Raw genomic sequence first — 23082 nt, forward strand, 5'->3', positions numbered from 1 at the left:
GCAGGAGGAAAGAGTGAGAGAAAGTTGTGGCAAAAGATTCATCAGAAGTTTCGCCATTACCTTCTGCGGGAGCCACACAGAGCTTAGGTGTTTCGCTCATAAACACACACATCACCCAGTCTGAGATTCGAACCCGCGATCCCTCGACCGCGAGTCTGTTGCTCTAACCATTAGGCCATGTGCCTCCACAGCTGTATGCCCCTTGTAACACCAACCACTTTTATGTAGCACCAGCACCAGTAGGGTCTCCGAGTAAATTTCAAGAGCAAGACCCCTTGTGGTGAGAGGTTAAAGTAAAATAGAGGAATAGAAATGTCTTGCTGTTGAGGAGATACATGGTAACCCGGTGAGGAAAGAAAGGCTAGAAATGGAGGGAGAACGCGAGTCAGAGAGGAAGATAAGGAAACATGGCTACCCCAATTGGAAAAGAAAAGAAAGAGAGAATGGGCAATAAAGAGGTTTATAAATAATAATAATGAAATTATTGTATACAGTGCTCAGGTGCACCACAACTTGTCAGAAAGTGCATATAAAGTACATGCAGTAATGTAGAAATGTCTGGAAAGCGAACAAAGTATGAGTCAGATACATGCTTGTGTGTGTATGGAGGGGAGAAAATCAAGTGTAGTGTTGGCGAATCTCAGGAAGCATGGAAGCTTTGAAGGATGCAGTGCTCTGACAACTAACAACTGATGCCGGCAGTTTGTTCCATGCTTCAGCAACTCTCAGCGTGAAAAAATGTTTCCTGAAGTCATGGGAGCTGTGCTGTTTTCTTACTTTGTAAATATGTCCACGGGTGTTAGATGGGTGGAGTTTGAAAAGGTGCTCAGAGTTATTGTTTGTACGAAAAGGTGCTCGGAGTTATTGTTTCCAACATGTTTGAGTATGGTATGGTTCAGCTTGTGTTATAGCAGCTAACAGTAAGACTAACTGCGTCCAAACTTCAAATTCACTCCACACTTTTAAAATATTTTGTAATTTGTATAAATGGTGCCAAGCCTGATATATAGATAAATGCTGTTTGCTGTTCTGCTTGGCTGAAACCTGTATTGTTGGTTTTGTATTTCATTGCCAGAAGTTTTTCTAAACAAGAACCTTCTTGTAAGCAACATTCTTTGTGGAATATTTATTATCTTATTTATCCTGCACCTATAATATTTATCATATTATAGGCGCAGGAATGGCTGTGTGGTACGTAGCTTGCTTACCAAGCACATGGTTCCGGGATCATTCCCACTGCGTGGCACCTTAGGCAAGTGTCTTCTACTATAGCCTCGGGCTGACCAAAGCCTTGTGAGTGGATTTGGGAGAAGGAAACTGAAAGAAGCCTAACATAGGCGCAGGAGTGGCTGTGTAGAAAGTAGCTTGTTTACCAACCACATGGTTCCGGGATCATTCCCACTGTGTGGCACCTTGGGCAAGTGTCTTCTACTATAGCCTCAGGCCGACCAAAGCCTTGTGAGTGGATTTGGTAGACAGAAATTGAAAGAAGCCTGTCGTATCTATGTATACATATATATGTATGTGTTTGTGTGTCTGTGTTTGTTCCTCCAACATCGCTTGACAACCAATGCTGGTGTGTTTACGCCCCCATAACTTAGTGGGTCGTAATTTGGATGCTCTGAGTGTCAGAAGTATTTGCGATTGTACTGTTTCCAAACATCTGGCATAATTACTGCAACTTCTTTTGCAGCTGAACGACTGCATGCTTGGTTACCAACTGTGCAAAGCATTTGTCTTTTTGGAAGAACCATTGAGAACATTTTTTTTTTTACTTGTTTCAGTAATTTGACTGTGGCCATGCTGGAGCACCGCCTTTAGTCGAACAAATCGACTCCGGGACTTATTCTTTGTAAGCCCAGTACTTATTCTATAGGTCTCTTTTGCCGAACCGCTAAGTGACGGGGACGTAAACACACCAGCATTGGTTGTCAAGCAATGCTAGGGGGACAAACACAGACACACAAACACATATATATATATATATATACATATATACGACGGGCTTCTTTCAGTTTCCGTCTACCAAATCCACTCACAAGGCATTGGTCGGCCCGGGGCTATAGTAGAAGACACTTGCCCAAGATGCCACGCAGTGGGACTGAACCCAGAACCATGTGGTTGGTTACCAAGCTACTTACCACACTCCTGTGTATTAACAGTATCTAAATATTCTGCATTGCTATGTTGCTGAGAAGGTTGAGACTTTTTGAGAACCTCATACTGCCAGAAGTCCTGGTCCTTCGTCATCTCATCCCTTAAGCCCAGAGTCTTGATGTCAGCCTTCACCACTTCATCCCAGGTCTTCCAGTAAGGTTTAAGGTTAAAGGGAAATTTGGCTGCCATTTCTAGCATGTTAAGCGACCATATAGAAGTCTTACTTGTTGATAATGTGTGACTGCTTGATCAGGGCTGATGTATTCATTTGGAATTTTGGTGATCTTTTTATTAGGGTCTCAAGGTTGCCAATTTTTCCAGCTAAATTGTTTGAAGAATTTTTATTTATTTACTTTTGTTTTCATGTCCTGTCAAAGACAATATCTGCTTTGATGTCAGTGAGGAGTGGGGAAAGTGAAATACATGCTCACAAGTTTGCACACACCCACACATACATACACCCATTGATTTTCATATCCAGGAGTTGAACAGTGTGTGTGTGTGTGTGTGTGTGTGTGTGTGTGTGTGTCAGAGTTATTAGTGAGATATCAATCCAGGCAAAATACATTACAAGCTCTTGGTTAGTACCAGGATAACAATATTCTTGTGGCAGGGTCCAAGGTCATAGTTCAACACAATTCTGTATTGTAAATCTGTGGTTGTGCTCCAGTTATACTGCCTTTCACACAAAATGATTTACAAGACAAAGCACAAATAAGCACATTCGAAACAATAGTCTATCGGCACTTCGAGCATTTCTCTCTGTCTCTGTCGTCTGCCAAAAACCTTGGGTCGTAGATAGATCTATCTCATCTGTCTGCTCCCGTCTCTGCTGCGATTGTCTGCCTGCCTTTCTGTTTCACCCTTGTATTAATAATAAAAACTGGCAGCTAGAAAGACAGACATACTGCAGCAGAGTTAGTACCTAAATAGGTCAGCGCTTGTCCAGGTGAACTTCGCCTGACATGCTAAGGTCGTAGGTCAAAGGGAGATCATCAATCAATTTTTGACAGGACAAAGAAAAACCTTTTTCGCGCCTGTTGATCGTCGTGGTTTGGACGACCGAGAATTCTTGAATTCGGTTTCGAATCTAGGCTTAGAGAAGGAAGTGCTAATTCTTACAAGTATTTTCCAAGATGTGCTTGTTTTTTTGTTTTTTTTTTGTTTTTCATAAAAGGCTTCCTGCCATCATTTCGAAGGATGTGGCAAAAAAAAAAAAAAATTGGAAAATCCCCGTCAAAACGGAGAAAATCCAACTTACGTGGGCTTCCTAATCCGAAACTCCTCCAGTCTTCATTGAAAAATGAAATTAAAAGATAATCACCCAAACAAGAAAAAATAATTAACGAAACTCCACCCTCCATGGAACTAACTGACGACAAATACCTCTCTCTATACATCACATATTAAAAGACCAATTTGAATTTAGGACCGTAGAAGCTAATTGTCCCATCACAGATAAAATATTGGTCCATAGGATAAAGTAATTCTTAATGCATTTTGCTCTGTGTGTGTGAAAGAGAGAGAAAGAGAGATGTGGTGGGGAGCATCATCGTGCTGGAAAAGCATTTAATCATAAGGTTTGCTGGATCAGGCGCTGATTAGCAACATAAATATCGAGTTAGCTAAAATCGAATCCAAAAACCAATAGATAGTCAGGCACGTAGAAATATATTTTTTCTGAGCTAATCGCGAAAGAAGCTATATAGAAGCAAGGCGGAGGTAAAGAATACGCTCACCACCCGTTTTCGGCGTAACCCTAACCTTAAGCGTCGGGTGTGCGTATTCTTTAGCTTTGCCCAAAAGCATTAGGAATATTTACAAACTAATTCCCACCAGGGCCGTCTTTCAAAATACAGGGGACACTGATCACTGATCCATCTGAACAGCCAACCATTCATAATTTATCTGTAGCGGTGTGAGGATGGATGGATGCTGGTGAAAAATTAAGAGTGAAGACTCACTTGAAACAGGATGTCTTTCAAATGAATTGACTCGCTAACCGTTCCACAAGACCTTCAGCTTCTTTATGTACGTTCAAATTAGCGACTTTTGATAACGCTGAACCGAAATTCAAATCGTCGTTACGTCATCATCTGAGAAGTTCATTCTTTCTCTCCATATCTATCTCTGTTTCTTACATTCCCGCTCCTTTCACTTGCTTGTTTTATTTTATAAGGAAATTAGTGAACAATAGCGTCGTTGCTGAAAGGTCTCTCTCTAACAGATAGATATTGGTTGTAGGGTTCGATTAAGCATTAAACAAAATGAGCGCATTCTTAGAGAACTATGAAAAGGTGGTACCACAGTTTTATTTATTCGTTTTCCACTGCTGGGTTTTCCGTGGTGCGAATAGTGTAGCTAAAGTTAGGGTGTTGTGGAAAATGAATAAAAACATGTTCAAAATTTTCATTTTCCACAACACCCTAGTTGTAAGTAAATAAGACATCGGAAAAACCACTTGCGACATCGTACAAACAGACATCATAGAACCTAACCGCGACATCGTGTAAACCGACCGAGAACTCGTAGAACCCGACCCTGACATCGTAGAAATCCACCGATACATCATACAAACTTAGAGACATCGTACAAACTGAACGAGACATTGTAGAAACCGACTGAAACATCGTAGTTATCGACACAGACATTGTTGAGGCCAACTGAGACAGCGTAGGAGTCAACTGAGACAGCGTAGGAGTCAACTGAGACATCGTAGAACCCGATCGAGACATAGTACAAACCGACCCAGATATTGTAGAAACCGATTGTGACATCGTAGAGACCGACCGAGATATAGTACAAACCGACCCAGAGGATCTCTTCCTTTTGAACGGCACATGTCAACACAATTTCTAGTTAACTAAACACTTTTAAACTTCGTATACTGGTAGAATGTGTTTATAAAACATCTTTTTCTCTTGGAAAAGATCCGACCCAGATATTGTAGAAACCGATTGCGACATTGTAGAGACCGACCGAGACATAGTACAAACTGAATGATATATAGTGGAAACAGACAGAGGCATCGTAGAAACCGATAAAGACATCATAGTTACCGAGCGAATCATTAGAGAAAAACAACCTTAGTTTTCAAGGATCCACAGCTCTTCAATATCCCTTCAAAGCTTAAGAAACCTACATGGGGTGGATATAGGTGTCTTCAAAACAAAACTGGATCTCCCGGTGTCGGGGGTTGACCTGCTTTCTCTTCTGCGGGTCTTACGAATAGCAAAGGACCACGTTTCGGACTTCTCCCATCTTGCGAGCTCAGGGACAAAGACTGTTCGCTCAACAGCAACAGCAACATCAATCTCCCCCATTCACCAAATACCACATATCCACACGCCAAATGTCACACATCAGAGGAGGTTGCAAGTAGTACAAGTGTAGCAAAGCTATCAGCAGTGCTCCAGCATTGCCACCAATCTCAAACTGAAACTAGTAAAGAAAAAAATCAAAGGAAAAAATATCTATATGAAATATATAGACTGTGCTTGCATTTCAGGAAATTCCAGTTGGCCTATTGGAACCCACGGGATAACAAGATCACTGTCAATCAATAGTCAAAGGGAGACAATCCCCTGTTGTTGACTCAGTAGCGAGGTCATTTCGTCTTCCATATTCTAGAGGGCCATTTGCTAGAGCAGTGGTTTTCAACCAGGGTTCCGCCAGTACAGTCGAGGGGTTCCGCAAGAAGTTACAAAACTGCTAAAATCGACAGTAATTTTTAATTCTCCTGTGCAGATATGTGTGCATAGGACAATTAAATTATTGCACAGGGGTTCCTCGAGCCAGTGGAATGTTTCCTTGGGGTTCCGCTCCAGCAAAAAGTTTGAAAATCACTGTTCTAGAGGGCCATTTGCTAGAGAGACCATAAGCCAACAGGTTTTGCAATCTAATGATACTCCATAAAGCGCTTAGCTTTATGGATGTGAAACCAAAGGTAATCCCATTAACCGGCCTATTCTAACTTTTATATTATACTAGCAGTATCGCCCGTCGTTGCTCAGGTTTGTAAGGGAAATAACTATAAAGCATTTTTAGAGAGTTATAGCCAAAAAATAGCAAAAAAATGGAAAAGAAATGATGGTAAATTTTTTTTGAGAGTTAAAAAAGGTCGAGTTGCGTCCCCTAGACAGTCTGTGGTTTGTGTTTCTGATTCTCGATCCCATGTGGAATTTATCGATTTTTTTCAGAACTGGGGGAACTTTTCAAAATTTTCCCTGCGTTAGTTTTGAATTCTGACATTGGGCTATGTGTGTGTCAAGTTTCATCAGAATCGGTTGAAAGCCGTGGTCAGGGTGAGGGTACAACCTGACAGACACACAGAAACACACACAGACAAACTGCCGTTTATATATAGAGAGAGATATGTGTGTGTGTGTGTGTGTGTATGTACACGCGCGCGCACACACACACATATATATAATATAAAAGTTAGAATAGGCCGGTTAATGGGATTACCTTTGGTTTCACATCCATAAAGTGCTTGGCTTTATGGAGTATTATCAGATTGCAAAACCTGTTGGCTTATGGTCTCTCTGGCAAATGGCCCTCTAGAATATGGAAGAGGAAATGACCTCGCTACTGAGTCAACAACAGGGGATTGTCTCCTTTTGACTATTGATTGCCAGTGATCTTGTTATCCTGTGGGTTCCAATAGGCCAGCAGGAATTTCCTGAAATGCAAGCACAGTCTGGAGACCTCTGTTCTGGAGTTAAGGATGTTCCCCTGGTCAAGGGAGTCCTCTAGAATCCTCGCCCATTCCGCTATGTATAGTTTACAGCACTTGACACTATTTATGTAGGGGCCTAGATTTTCCAGGATTCTCCATGGTATTATGAATGAAATCCCGTCGTTTTGGGATCAGATGATATGCCGTAAAGCCAAGCGCTTTGTGAACGTAAAACCAAAAGTAATCCCATAAACCGACCTATTCTAATTTTTATATTATAAACTGCTCTATAACTTATAGTGTGCTTCTTTTCGGATTTATAGCTACTATCTCCAACAGGTTAAGCAACCATGAAAGGCAGAAGTGAATGAGTTGTATTTAGAAAAAGTGAAAGGAAAGACACCCCATGAACTTACTTCTAGGGTTCGGAAAGAATGAAAGATAGATAGATGTACACACGTACAGAGTCATAAGTATGAGAATGAAATTTGTTTAGCGGGTGCAAGCATTTTCATTGCCTTTCTCCTTCCCCATAAAATAAATTGAGTTGTGGTGCAGTCTGTACACCCAATTCCCAGGTCTATCTACGATTCGCGAGCGTGTATATATATATTTCCTTTATTATCAGTTTTCATATACATTTGTGTTCGTTCATGAATGAGACAGAGAGAGTATTTCTTTATTCACCATAAGGTTGAGAAAAAGAGGGGACAAAACAAACGTTGGGGTCAGGGTATCGAATGAGACGAAACGTATGAATAAACAAACAATTAAAATATATACAATTAAATGAGAATGAGTGAATAACAAAAAATGAAGAGAGAGAGAGAGAGAGAGAGAGAGAGAGAGAGAGAGAGAGAGAGCGTAAACTTTCAGAGAATCCGCTTAGTGCGAGCCGATATATTGAACTGATTTTTCAGCATTCAACTATTTTCCCCTATCGCCGTCGATACCAGCCGTCTCTGGTATTGTTTTCTTCCGCTTACACCGGTTATTATCATGTGTTTATGAAAATCAAAGTTTTATTTATCTTGTATATCTTGTGTTAATCAGAAAAGTGGGTAGTTAAGTAGCGGATGCGAATAACCGACTGAGCACCTCACACACACTTTACACACACAGACACACACACAGACAGTCACGACACGACTATGTCGTCTTCTCAGAGCAACACAAGGACCAGATCAAGTAGTTCTGTCATCTTAAGTGATGAACCGAGCCCTGGTGTTGGTATTAATGACAGTATATCATCCGAGGTTGACGTATGGACCAGCTCACATCGTTCTTTCGGAGTCCTAGAAGTAAGTTTATGGGGTTTCTTTCCTTTTGCTTCTAACCCTGTCTCATTGTTTCAAACACAAAACAAAAACAACTCATTCATTTCTGCCTCCCATGGTCGCTTAACCTGTTGGAAACAGCAGCCAAATCTCCCTCAAATTACAACCCTTCCTATCTTCTTAAAAAAAAACTCTCTTGATAATGAAGTCCAAGGTACAATACAAGAACCCCCCCCCCCAAAAAAAAAAGTGTGACTGTCATGCTTGGAATGTCTGTTTTGTCAGTTATAACCAGAGTATAAACAGCTACGGCAACCTTTTTAGGAGTCCGTCATAGACCCATCGCTATGTGTTTATATTGGTACTTCTACCCTGACCCTAACCTTACTCTATACGCTCAACTTATTGTTTCCAGGTCAACCATGATCTACCAGATATGATGAAAGACGGAACCAATTATGACAGTCCCTCCCTGATTTGTTTTGAATGACTATATACATGTCCATTGTCGTTACATTTTTAAAACGGGTGATATAGGGAGTTGTTGGAAAATTTGGCTGCTATTTTCAACAGGTCAAACGACTACATGGAAGCCTAATATGCCATGTATTAGCACACTGAGGCATATAAGTTCCTGTTGCTTTTTCATCTTAAGCTTACTCAGATCCAGCAGACATACATTCAGACATTCCAGCTGTGACCATCCTGTTTATTTTTTTTTTTTTGTCCATACATAATATATCTAGGATTACTCATCTCTCACACTAAGTCTATTGGAATCCTAGTTTTTGTTATGTAAGTTTTTCTGTCACTTTCGTTAAGTCAGCTGATTTTTCTACACATACATACATACACAGATTGACACGTACATATGTGTATATGTATATATATATATGTATGAATATATACACACATATCACGATTAATGTGTGTGCGTGCGTGTGTGTGTTAGTATGTTTACATATAATATTTATTCATTCAGTAAAGACTAGTTGCCATTCGTTGAAGCTTATGTATGATTCATGATTCACGCGGTATGTGCTCGATCCGTCAAGCGAGAAAGCAAAGCATTTTCAAATATTTTTGTCGTCACTGCTAGAAACTATGATTAGTGACGGCATAAATCATACGCTTCGAATGATTATGGAAAATCTACCCCAGATATTGCGCACTTTTCCATCCCTTTCACATATTCAAGCGTGTGTGTGTGTGTGTGTGTGTATCTTATATCTTTTATTTGTTTCAGTAATTGAACTGCGGCCGTGCCTTGAAGAGTTTGTTTAACGAATCGACTCCAGTACCTTTTTTTTTTTTAAAGCTTGGGACTTATTCTATCGCTCTCTTTTCCGAACCGCTAGGTCACGGGACGTAAACAAAGCGACAGCGGTTAAGCGGTGGTAGGGACACACACACACATAGCGTAGGCTTGAAACAGCAAAGACTTTTCTATTTTTCCAGAACTAATACACCTTGTTCGTTGTTCCCTCACCATCTGTGTTTTATTTTTGTACATTTAAACCACAAATAAATATATATATATATATATATATATATATACATATATATATGTTTTATTTTTATATATTTAATATTTTAGACTAATGGGTATCATCATCATCATTTAACGTCCGCTTTTCATGCTAGCATGGGTTGGACGATTTGACTGAGGACTAGCGAACCAGATGGCTGCATCAGGCTCCAATCTGATCTGGCAGAGTTTCTACAGCTGGATGCCCTTCCTAATGCCAACCACTCCGAGAGTGTAGTAGGTGCTCTTACGTGCCACCGGCACAAGGGCCAGTCAGGTGGTACTGGCAACGGCCACGCTCAAATGGTGTTTTTATGTGCCACCTGCACAGGAGCCAGTCTGGTGGCACTGGCAACGACCTCGCTCGAATGTTATATGCTGATTAATGTGTTGAAGTGTTGAGTAGAGCACTGGCGCAGTTTGGGCTACCTGATGTCACCCACAGTTGGGATATATTTCTGTTGAATCTACTTTAAGAACTCCGCAGTGTTGGTTGAGATAATGATAACTGATTGATAATGATAACCAGAAGAAGGATTTAGTATTAATCTTTATTTTGTACCATGGTCATTTTGTGGAGGCACATAGCCTAGTAGTTAGAACAGTGGACTCGTGGTCAAGGGATCGCGGGTTCGAATCTCAGACCGGGTGAGGTGTGTGTTTATGAGCGAAACACCTAAGCTCCACACAGCTCCGGCAGAAGGTAATGGCGAAACTTTGCTGACTTTTTCGCCACAACTTTCTCTCACTCTTTCCTCCTGCATCTTGCAGCTCACCTGGTATGGACCAGCATCCCGTCCAGGTGGGGAACCTATATGCCAAGAAACTGGAGAACCGGCCCTTATGAGCCAGGCATGGCTCGAGAAGGAACAAACAACTTTCTTTTGTACCATGGTCGTTTTGACCCATCCTTCTTCTGCCCCTTAAGGGTGGGACTGTGCTCAACATCTTGTGTTGTATCCATTTTGCAATCTGGGTCTCATCAGGTACATCCATACGTAAAATTGTGACTTGCTAAAGACCCTAAGTTTAGGCTGCCATGTTCTTATATGGCATATAACATCTATGCATAAAGTTGTTATATGCTATATAACCTCATGGCAGCCTAAACTCAGGATCTTTAGTGAGACACAACTTTGTGTATGGATGTACCTGATGAGATCCATATATATATATATATATATATGGTAGATAAGTTCAGTAAAATTTAGATTCAGATGAATATGGTACTTAAGTTGAAGGCAGAATTTAGTATGGTTTAATCAATATAATTTAAAATAAGGTGATTATAATCAAAATAAGCAACAAGGATATCCTTGTTGCTTATTTTGATTATATATATATATATATATATATATATATATATTACACCTCTGAATATCCTTGTTGCTTATTTTAATTATATATATAGTAATATTTATATGCCAACAGAACGTGGCAGTCTTATATGGGATGATTTTACTCTTGCTATCGCTCCAGGACAACATCTTTTCCAGCTGGCTATCAGCACACAGTCTGTTTCCTTATGGCATTTGAAAGGAAGGTTATAGCAACAGTAACGGATCTTTTCAGTTTGAACGGCAGTTTTTTCTAGCGGTGTCATATGAAATTGTCACCCATAATAATGACCCTAGTATCGATCTATTGCATTTCAATCTCTTTTAGGGTTAGGGGTGGGGGAAGGGTATCTTTTTTCTTCACAAATGTAAATAAACCCAATCTGTTTCTTAAATGAGGGACATATTCATACGGTACAGAATGTTTTTTTTACCTCAATAGACGTCAGTGATTGGTTGAAAATGCAGAAATTGAAGAAAAAAAAAAACAACAAATATCTTACAAACCATAGAATTTTCTCAATAAAGCCAAGAGAAAAAGATGTTTTATAAACACATTCTACCAGTATACGAAGTTTAAAATTTTTTAGTTACCTAGAAATTATGTTAAAAACTGCCGTTCAAACCAAAAAGATCCACAGTAACATCACCCTATATAAGACTGCCAAGTTCTCTTAGCATATAAACATTACGATCTGGTACTGTCACTGTAGATCTCTCGCTCAGAGATTTAAAAGAATTTGTTTCTCTCTCTCTCTCTCTCTATCTATCTCTACCTATCTATATATATGTACATACACACACACACGTATATATATAAATATATATACACATATATATATGCGCAGGTGTGGCTGTGTGGTGAGTAGCTTGCTTACCAACCACATGGTTCCAGGTTCAGAGTGTGCTTCTTTTCCAGATATGTGAATTACTGATATATATATGTATGTATGTATGTATGTATATATGACTGCGGCCATGCTGGAGCACCACCTCTAGTCGAGAAAATTGACCCCAGGACTTATTCTTTGTAAGCCTAGTACTTATTCTATTGGTCTCTCTTACCGAACCGCTAAGTTATGGGCACGTAAACACAGCAACATCGGTTGTCAAGCGATGTTGGAGGGACAAACACAGACACACAAAAACGTGCACACACACACACACACGCACATATACATATATACGACGGGCTTCTTTCAGTTTCCGTCTACCAAATCCACTCACAAGGCTTTCGTCTGCCCAAGGCAATAATAGAAGACACTTGCCCAAGGTGCCACGCAGTGGGACTGAACCCAGAACCATGTGGTTGGTAAGCAAGCTACTTACCACACAGCCACTCCTGCACCTGTATATATATTTAAATTTTGAAAATGCTAATTTTTTTGTCAGAATCAGAATCTTTGTTGCCGAAAATTGTGGAAAATATAGAAAAAAAGGAAATAAAAGGATGTAGTATTATAGACTTTTGCTGAAAGTTACCTTTTGAGGCACAGGTATGGGCAAGATGGTTTGTGAAAGACCAGCAATGGCCTATGCATACCGATCCCTCCTCTCCATGCCACCGATGTTGTCCAAGGGGAAGGCAAAGGCTGATACAGCTTGGCACCAGCGACATTGCAACTTATTTCTACAGTTGAGTGAACTGGAACAATGTGAAATAAAGTGTCTTGCTCAAGAACACAACATGTAGTCTGGTCCAGGAATTGAATTCACTACCTCATGATTGTAAACCTGATGCTCTAACCACTGAGCCATACACATTTACACACACACAGATACACACACACATGCATGCACTTTTGTAAAGAAATTGATCAATTAGGATTGTGATAAAACTAACTTGATGACAGTGATCTGTTCCTCATTATCTTTCAATTATAGGACAGACACATATTTAATACACATACACAAACACAACTTGTAATTAGTATAGGGATAGTGAGAGGTGTTTATTTTTTTTTAATATCACTCTTATGGCTCAGACGTTCACTACAAACTCCACCTTATATAATAAAACAGTCATTGACAATTTTATATATATAGGTTGCCACTTCAGTCTAAGCAGTGTTATAGTGACATCATGTGGTTATAATGTCTTCATTTGTATGTTGTTAAAACATGGTACATTGGCTTGGTGTATTATATATATATAGTGATATTTAATAGTTTATAGTGTCAACGCCACAGATGTACGAGGTCAGGCTGTTCCATTTATCAGACAAACAGGAACCTCGTCAATGTAACTGACGGAGTGTACTGTGTGTATGTATATATATACGTGTATATATATATACAAAGTAAGATAGGGGTTATGGCTGTAACCCACTATGGGATTGAATGAATAAATAATCCAACATTCTAATATCCGAAAGTTGATGAACAAACTAAATTTGTTTCTCCATTTTCTTATTTGTATTACATATATAGGCGCAGGAGTGGCTGTGTGGTAAGTAGCTTGCTAACCAACCACATGGTTCCGGGTTCAGTCCCACTGCGTGACATCTTGGGCAAGTATCTTCTGCTATAGCCCCGGGCCGACCAATGCCTTGTGAGTGGATTTGGTAGATGGAAACTGAAAGAAGCCTGTCGTATATATGTATATATATATATATATATATATGTGTGTGTGTTTGTCCCCCTAGCATTGCTTGACAACCGATGCTGGTGTGTTTACGTCCCCGTCACTTAGCGGTTCGGCAAAAGAGACCGATAGAATAAGTACTGGGCTTACAAAGAATAAGTCCTGGGGTCGATTTGCTCGACTAAAGGCGGTGCTCCAGCATGGCCGCAGTCAAATGACTGAAACAAGTAAAAGAGTAAGAGTATATATATAGCAAGTGACTTGATCTGAGATCGTGTGTTGAAACAAAAACAATTGCAGCATGGAAGGTGTTTGTAAGCCATTCAAGAGCACACAAAAATCATTAGTTTCACTTCAGTATTTAAATTTCATATGTGTCAAAATATTTTCGTGGCTTTGAAACTGTGACCTGTTCACTGACAAAACTTTGCAGCACAAAGAGACCGACAAAATAAGTACTAGTCTTACAAAGAATAAGTTCTGGGTTTGATTTGCTTGACTAAAGGTAGTACTCCAGCATAGCCATAGTCAAATGACTGAAACAAGTAAAAGAGTAAAAACATAGGAAAGAAAATACATATTAGTAGATGGGAATTTAATATCTTCTTCCAACTCATAGAAGATAAGGTTATTTTGTTTTATTTGTAATCTTCAAATAGCTGGACTACAGAGTCCAGGCAAAAAAAAAATAATAATAACCTAAATAGATAATAAACATTAAACAACAGAGAGAATTCATAAATAAAACGCTCATACCTCCATATACTCTTTTACTTGTTTCAGTCATTTGACTGTGGCCATGCTGGAGCACCACCTTTTAGTCAAGCGAATCGACCCCAGGACTTTTATAAGCCTAGTACTTATTCTATCAGTCTCTTTCGCCGAACTGATAAGTTACGGGGACATAGACACACCAGCATTGGTTGTCAAGTGATGTTAGGGGGACGAACACAGACACACAAACATATACACACATACATATATATATACATATATACGACGGACTTCTTTCAGTTTCCGTCTACCAAATCCACTCATAAGGCTTTGGTCGGCCCGAGGCTATAGTAGAAGACACTTGCCCGAGGTGCCACGCAGTGGGACTGAACCCGGAACCATGTGGTTCGTAAGCAAGCTTCTTGCCACCCAGCCACTCCTATGCCTATGTGTACAAAGTGTACAAAGGGACATCTAATACTAAAAAGTAAAAATAAAATAAAATGTAAATGAAAGTGAAAAATCCCCTACATGTTCAGAGTAACCACATATCATCACATGTATTACACATGCACATATATTCACCTGTATGAACATACTTGCGCACACACACGATATATAAATATATCTATATATTCACATACACACATAGACATATATATATATGTGTGTGTGTGCATATATCCATATATAGACACAAGAATATAAATATACATGCGCACAAACAGTACCGCCTGACTGGCCCTTGTACCGGTGGCACGTAAAAAGCACCCTCTACACTCTCGGAGTGGTTGGCGTTAGGAAGGGCATCCAGCTGTAGAAACTCTGCCAGATCAGATTGGAGCCTGGCGCAGCCATCTGGTTTGCCAGACCTCAGTCAAACCATCCAACCCATGCTAGCATGGAAAGCAGACGTTAAACGATGATGATGATGATGATGACAAATATATACACATCTAAGCAAATAAAACTCCAAATAATATCTATACACACCACAAAAGTATGGTTGTAACTGGAATGTCTTGAATCCTTGGTCTTTTGGATTCCTTGGTCTTTGGGATAAGGGCACACCTGGTACTGTTCAGCAGAACATTTAATACTTTGTTGGTATTGTTCCCCTTAATTACAGTTGCAATTGTTTCAATTTTGTTATTTCAAATTCTTCATTAATCACCAATCATCATTAATTGCCATTCATCATTAATCATCTGCTGCCAGTAATTGGCCATCACTCAGTCATCCATCACTGATTGTCATTAACTATCCATCCAATTTAATCACCTCCACTCATTAATCATTCATTGCAATTAATTAGCCACTGCCGTTAATTTCCTATTACCACTGATCATGCATTATCATTAATCTCCCATATCACTGTTAATTACATCATCATCATCATCATCATCAACATTTAATGTCCGTTTTCCATGCTGTCATGGGTTAGACAGCTTGACAGCTACTGGCAAGGCCAGAGGCCACACCAGGCTCCATAGCCTGTTTTGGTTTGGCTTCTAAGGCTAGATGCCCTCCCAACACTAACCATTCCACAGAGTGTACTGGGTGCATTTTATGTGGCACCAGCACCCACTTACTATCATTAATCCCTCACCACCTTTAATTACTGATCACCATTGCTCTGTCATCACCGTTAATCATCCATCATCATTAATCATCCATCTTTGTTACAGCTGAAAAATGAATCTGAGAAGATGAATGATTCTCTTCAAGATGGCATCCTAGCTGAGTTCTCTATAACTCCCCGACAACAAGATAGTCTGCAGTGCTGTCATTTCCAGGTAGTTTCTCCCACATTTCTCCAGCCAGTTTCCTCTTTTGTTGGAGTCATTGTCTGTGTGTCATCCCCAGCATCACAGCTGCTGCTGCTGTGATTGCCATTCCACCTTCTTACCTCACTGGCATCAGTGCTGCTACTGTCCCTCCAAACCCTCTTCTTTGTACCACACTTCTTGCCTGCCTGGCTTAACAATGTTTTCTCCCCTGCTGTCTCTTTGTTTCTTTCTGTCTCTGTCCCCCTCTCTCTGTCTGTCTGTCTGTCTCTCTCTCAGCCTACTCCTACCTCATTGCTTAACTTTGAAATGTTGTTCTGAATATGTCTAACATGTACAGATCAAATCTCAGCGAGGATAAAAGTTTCTAGTTGACAGGTCTACTCTGGGCGAAATGCTTAGCGGTATTTCATCTGCTGTTACGTTCTGAGTTCAAATTCCGCCGAGGTCAACTTTGCCTTTCATCCTTTCGGGGTCGATAAATTAAGTACCAGTTACACACTGGGGTCGATGTAATCAACTTAATCCATTTGTCTGTCCTTGTTTGTCCCCTCTGTATTTAGCCCCTTGTGGGTAGTAAAGAAATAGGTATTTCGTCTGCCGCTACATTCTGAGTTCAAATTCCGCCGAAGTCGACTTTGCCTTTCATCCTTTCAGGGTCGATAAATTAAGTACCAGTTATGCACTGGGGTCGATGTAATCGACTTAATCCGTTTGTTTGTCCTTGTTTGTCCCCTCTGTGTTTAGGCCCTTGCGGGTAGTAAAGAAATAGGTCTACAGTTCAAAACCTGCTTCTGCCATTTCCTGTGGAAGAACAATAGATTCTATAAGCCCAAGTAAGGCATTTAGACTCTAGATACAGAGAACAGGTATTCAGGCCTATTGGAGAAAGTTAATTTATGTTGGACTAGCAGCCTATCCTAGAGCAACAATTCACCTGTTACTTGATCTGCTCTTTGAAATGAACTCTATTTAGGAATTACACAGAAAAATCTGTTTCGGTTTGACAAACACCTGAGAGGAGTTGAGCTCGTGTCAACCAATGAAAGCCCAGTTATGGCCCCACGAGGATTTTTCATCTTTTATTTCGTATTTGTTCAATCATTAAACTGCGGCCATGCTGGGGCACTGCCTTGAAGAATTTTAGTCAAACAAATCGACCCCAGTATTTATTCTTTAAACCTGGCACTTATTTTAACAGTCTCTTTCATTGAATCACTAATTTACAGGGATGTAAACACACCAACATTGGTTGTCAAGTGGTTACGTGGGGACAAACACAGACACAAAGACTCACACACACTGATATATATAAATATATATATATATGACATGTAAAGAGCACCAACCGATCGTGGCCGTTTGCCAGCCTCCTCTGGCCCCTGTGTCGGTGGCACGTAAAAAGCACCCACTACACTCACAGAGTGGTTGGCGTTAGGAAGGGCATCCAGCTGTAGAAACTCTGCCAAATCAGACTGGAACCTGGCGCAGCCTCCTGGCTTCCCAGACCCCAGTCGAACCGTCCAACCCATGCTAGCATGGAAAACGGACGTTAAACGATGATGATGATGATACACACACACACACACACACACACACATACATATATACACTGAGCTTCTTTTAGTTTCCATTTATCAAATCCACTCACAATGCTTTGGTTGGCCCAAAGCTCTATTAGAAGACATTTGCCCAATGTGTCACACAGTGGGACTGAACCCAGAACCACATGTTTTGGAAACTAGCTTCTTACCCCACAACCACACCTGCACCTTCTTTTGATGATGTTTCATTAGAAATATGATTTTTGTAGGTGGACTCCAGCTACATACATAATTAGACAGAACAATTGAACGATAAGATAAGAAGGCTTATGTTTGACCCTTTTGTTACCAACCCGGCTGAAACCGGCTCTGGCTCCGAGTACAAATATCTTGTTTTCATAAGTTCTGAATTAAAATCTTCCACCAAACCTTAGTCACAATTTATGTCCTAACACTAGCTTAATGATAACTAAGTTATTTTACTAAATTCTTTGTTATATTTAAAATTAATTGAAAGAAACATAGAGCATCTCAACAGAAATATGGTAACAAATGTCTTGTTTTCATAAGTTTTGAATTAAAATCTTCCACCAAACCTTAGTCACAATTTATGTTCCCAACACTAGCTGAATGTTAACTAAGTTATTTTACTAAATTCTTTGTTAAATTTAAAATCAATTGAAACAAACACAGAGCATCTCAAAATAAATACAGTAACAAAAGGGTTAACTCTGCCATCTGGTCTTTGGGTAAAAAGCCATTGCTTTTCTTCTTGATTTAAGTGATTTAAAAAAATGAGTACTATTATATATTTTTGATCTTCCTTGAGATTCTTGACATTTCTCTCTTGTGTCCACTTTCTTCATCAATGCTTATAAGACTCGGTGCCTAGATGTTAAGTATCGTGGAAGATACTCAAGACCCAAGTATCAATATTATCATTATCATCATCATTATCATCATCATAATTTTTTTACTTGTTTCAGTCATTTGACTGCAGCCATGCTGGAGCACCACCATTTAGTCGAGCAAATCGACCCCAGCACTTATTCTTTTGTAAGCCTAGTACTTATTCTATCGGTCTTTTTTGCCGAACCGCTAAGTTACGGGGACGTAAACGCACCAGCATGTAAATAACAACTGGAACTGCCAAGGAATTAATGGCTAACACCTTGTTATGTGCATTTTAAGACTTAGGAAAAAAAAAAAAATGGGGCATCTCAAGGCAACTGAGATGCCACTGATTGGAGGAGCATTTGCAATGATCAAAAAGGGAACTGAAAATTATTTGAGGATGATCCCTAGCTTACCATCACCCATACTGAGAAGAAGATTGTCACTGAGAATTTTCTTTCCTTTTCCCCCCTTATTTTCAGATTTTAGGACTGCTCAAACTTTCCTGTAACATTCCTTCCTTATCTTCTCTTTCATTCTTGCATGCTGAATATCAGAGCCCTCATTTATTCCGAGGTATTTGTAAGTTTGTTCCTGCTCAAATTGTTTTATAACTGTGTCATCATCTAACACCACTGAATGCGAGGTCTTCAATTTCCCTTTCTGGAAAGTAGCCTTGACACATTTGTCATGACCAAATACCACCACTGAATGCTTTCACAGTACACAATAGACCTTCAAGCTTATTTTCTTCTCAATTTTATACTCATACCATGTTCTGTTAAGTTCACTTGTCAGGGGTATCAGGGCTATGCAAAAAATTAGAGGTGAAAGTGAGTTACCTTAGAAAATACCACAGTTGATAATTAATATTGTTTGTATTCAGTATCCCGTTAGGGTGGTATGATTGGAGATTCATTTTCTTCACTGACATGTGTTTCAAGAAGTTTAAAATTACAGAAGAAATTTTGAAGATATCCAGTGATTTTTACATTTTAAGAAATGTGCTTTGATCCAAAATTCTCATTGCATTTTATCCACTCTAGAAATTATAATGATTTTACCACAGGAAAACTTTGGCAATACTGAATAAGTTCCAATTTCTGACATAGAAATATATAAAAAAATTAACATGGCCTCACCCCATCTTTTCCTGTTTGCAGTAAGAATCAGTCTTGTAGCCAAATGATATTAGAGAATATTAGAAGATTTGAAAAACAGTGCCACTGTCTAATTTAAAAACAGGAAGTCTTAGTTATTGAAGGTTATGATAATATAGCATAATGGTAAATATTAAAGCAACAGCTTCCACAAATTTTAGTTTCTTCCAGATTTCCTTCTATAAGCAAGGATAGCTTTAAGATATTTTAATGGCAGTATCTAAATGGAATTTTAATGGGTGGTGAAAAACTGAGCTGAGCAGCAGAAGATCTTCAGAGAGGAAGCCCCTCTCAGGCAGGTGTTCCAGCCCTTAATTTCTTACACACTAAGTAGGCTAGGCCACGTCCAGGTCATGGTTCCTGGGTACCCTTCTGCTATAAGCAAGGATAGCTTTAAGATATTTTAATGGCAGTATCTAAATGGAATTTTAATGGGTGGTGAAAAACTGAGCTGAGCAGCAGAAGATCTTCAGAGAAGAAACCCCACTCAGGCAGGTGTTCCAGCCCTTAATTTCTTACAAACTAAGGGGGCTAGGCCATGTCCAGGTCATGTCCAGGTCATGGTTCTTGGGTACCTTTCTGCCGACACTTTTTAGTCACTTGTGGGAAGTAACATTTAATGATTATTATTTTTATTAATGTTACAAAATATGTTTTAATGGGATTTTAAAGGAATTGTTGTTAGCATTTCAAAGAGCTTTAGTTGGGGATTCAATATTTTAATGGGGTCTTAAGTGTAGTTTTAACAGAATTTTTGAGTATTTTTTTAAAGATTTATATTAATAGAATATCAATGGATTTAGAATAGGATTTGGATGGAGTTAAAATGTTCATAAATGGTAGTTTATTGGAATTTTAATTGGATTTTTAATGAATTTTAAATGGGATTTTAATAAGGTTCTAATAGAATTTCCAGATGACTTTTATTGCTGCTAATTTTATACTTTTTCTCTCTCTTTTTCAGGGATGCTTCCAGAAACTTGTTTTTTCAATATTTGCTTGCATCATCGGATCATCATTCCAGTATGGCTATCATATAGGAGTACTGAACTTGCCAGAAAAAGTGAGTGTACATTTTTACCACTGTTTGTTCGTTTGTTTCTTCCTTTCTCTGATTCTTTCATGTGTACTATCTGTCTGTCCATCTGTCTATCTGTCTGTCGACCGAGGTTACCGTGGTCTTTTCCGTAGGCTTTTCTTCCCACGGATAAACCTTATCTGCTTCCCCCTTTACACCTTACATCATGATACTGTGATACACGATCCCTATTGATCGCTTTTTTCTTCTTTTTTCTTTTCTTTTGTTTCTTTTCCTTTTTTCTTTTTTTTTTTCTTCTTTCCCTTTTACGATCTCTTTTGATCAAAAACCTACTCCACCTTTTTTTTTTTCATCCCCCAAAAAGAAAAGCTCTACTTTGTAATCTGTCCCGTCTGTGTGCAGCCCTGTGTGGCTAATAAAGAAACATATCTGTCTGTCTTTCTGTCTGTCTGTCTGTCTGACTCACTTTCTGTCTATCTATCTTTCTGTCTATCTTTCTATTTATCTATTCATTCATCCATCCATCATAATCTTCATCAGCATCATCATCATTTACAGGCACTTTCCATGCTGGTCAGGCTGGACAGGTTGTCAAAGTTCAAATCACTTCTAACTCAGGGTTAAAATCTTCCTTGATGAGTCAGAGGATCATGTCTGATACATACAATTTTTCCATGGTTTCTGCTGCTTGATCCCCTTCATAGCTCCAACTACTTTTCAGAGTCTACTGGGTGCATTCTATTGTAGTTCCAGCACTAGAGAGGTTATGTCTTTGATAATGCTTTGCAAGCTGGCAGAAACGTTAGCACGCCGGGCAAAATGCATAGCCATATTTCGTCTGCCGTTACGTTCTGAGTTCAAATTCCGCCGAGGTCGACTTTGCCTTTCATCCTTTCGGGGTCGATAAATTAAGTACCAGTTACGCACTGGGGTAGATATAATTGGGTTAATCCATTTGTCTGTCCTTGTTTGTCCCCTCTGTGTGTAGCCCCTTGTGGGTAGTAAAGAATCAGATAATGGTACATTGTCTCTGTCCATATAACAATAAGTACAGTGATGGATTTTGTGTACCGATAGGAATTCATCAAGGCGTGCTAACGTTTCTGCCAGCTCGCCGCCAGGATTGAGATTCTGTTAAGCTTTTTCCCACAACTTGTCTTCTAACACCCATTCCTCCATCAATTATCAGCATCACCCTATTTCCTTCCTTCATTTGCTCTCTGTTGAACTGATATTTTCTGCATCCAACTCAACTCCCTATCTCTAATCATCTGTCAAACTATTTACCCTCAGCATACTTAACTACACGTCCACCTTTTCTGCTCCTGTGCCCTATTCTTTCATTTTCACTTTGTACCTTGACCTCTTACTTGTACTTGTGGCGACATTCACCCTGGGCGGGTTGAGTCAGCTTCTTCTACCACCCTCGAGGCATCTTGAACCATGGCAGCCCACGCACAACAGTCCTGCATCAGTTCACTGGAGATAGCGAGCCAGTCATGGTTCCATCAGCGCAGGCCAACCACCTGTGGTCCCGTGAGCATGGAGAGGTCCTCCTTGATCATCATAACCCAGGTCTTCAGCTCCCCGCCCGCGCATTTCCGCCATTTGGGAAGTGGAGTTGGGAGAAGGACATCACGGCTTAGTTCACCCACCGGACGCCTACAATTCCATCCCCTCCTCACCGTGGTGGGGACGCTGGCAACGGGTAGTATCAGAGCTATGCCTTCGGGAACTTCGGTTCCTGGTAGGGCCACCCAAGGCGGATTGGTCTGACTCCGAGTGGTATTAGGGCCACAACCCGGCAGACGGGGCTCTGGTGAAAATCCTCGGAGTGTCTGCTTCAGCAACAGGCGCTCCTCGGTCGTTCTGTCCCTGCGTCTGCGGAAATCTGCGGCAAACAGGATGTCTCTACATGAAGGATTGTTGGGGACCGCTTGTGAATCCACATATTCCCACGAAACTTCTTCCATGAATTCTCAATGGCGAATACCTTGACCTCACATCTCTTTATATCCTCTCCCTCTCTCTTCCCAGGTGCGCAAGCTATATATTCACCTTTTCACTAGGACACCAGCTTCTGTCCCTCTAACCCAGTTTCTTATCCCTCAATTCTATATCCCACTCATTTGAGGGGATCATATCTTGCAAGTACTTGGTGATCTAACTAGTGCTGATGCCATGCAAAAAGCACACAGTACACTCAGTGAAGTGGTTGGTGTTAAGAAGGGCATCCAAGTTTAGAAACCATGCCAAGTAGATGTTAGGCCTTGGTGCAGCACTTAGGCTCATCTCTTCATGTTGAACTGTTCCAACCCATGCCAGTTTGGAAAAGGGTGGTTAAATGATAATGATGTGGAGGCACATGGCCTAGAGGTTAGAG

General features: G+C 40.0%; 2 protein-coding genes across 5 annotated transcripts in view; one reads left to right on the forward strand and one right to left on the reverse strand.

The window, feature by feature from the left end:
- Positions 1–4213, reverse strand: part of LOC115224703 — a 76629-nt gene extending 72416 nt beyond the window's left edge. For all 3 annotated transcript variants that reach the window (XM_036513570.1, XM_036513569.1, XM_036513571.1), the window contains exon 1: positions 4122–4213. The gene's annotated coding sequence lies outside the window, so the exon portion shown is untranslated. The remainder of the gene's footprint in view (positions 1–4121) is intronic.
- A 3525-nt stretch (positions 4214–7738) lies between these two features.
- The window catches only part of LOC115224840 (solute carrier family 2, facilitated glucose transporter member 1), a 35956-nt gene continuing 20612 nt past the window's right edge, over positions 7739–23082 (forward strand). Inside the window, exons 1-3 of one of the 2 annotated variants that reach the window (XM_029795780.2) lie at positions 7739–8136; positions 15964–16071; positions 20625–20723. In XM_029795780.2, the coding sequence (XP_029651640.1) occupies positions 7987–8136; positions 15964–16071; positions 20625–20723 (357 nt within the window). In that variant the 5' untranslated portion in view covers positions 7739–7986. The remainder of the gene's footprint in view (positions 8137–15963; positions 16072–20624; positions 20724–23082) is intronic. The other variant, XM_029795781.2, reaches the window with a different exon arrangement.

The sequence above is a fragment of the Octopus sinensis genome, linkage group LG26 (genome assembly GCF_006345805.1).
Source record: "Octopus sinensis linkage group LG26, ASM634580v1, whole genome shotgun sequence".
Lineage (NCBI taxonomy): Eukaryota > Metazoa > Mollusca > Cephalopoda > Octopoda > Octopodidae > Octopus > Octopus sinensis.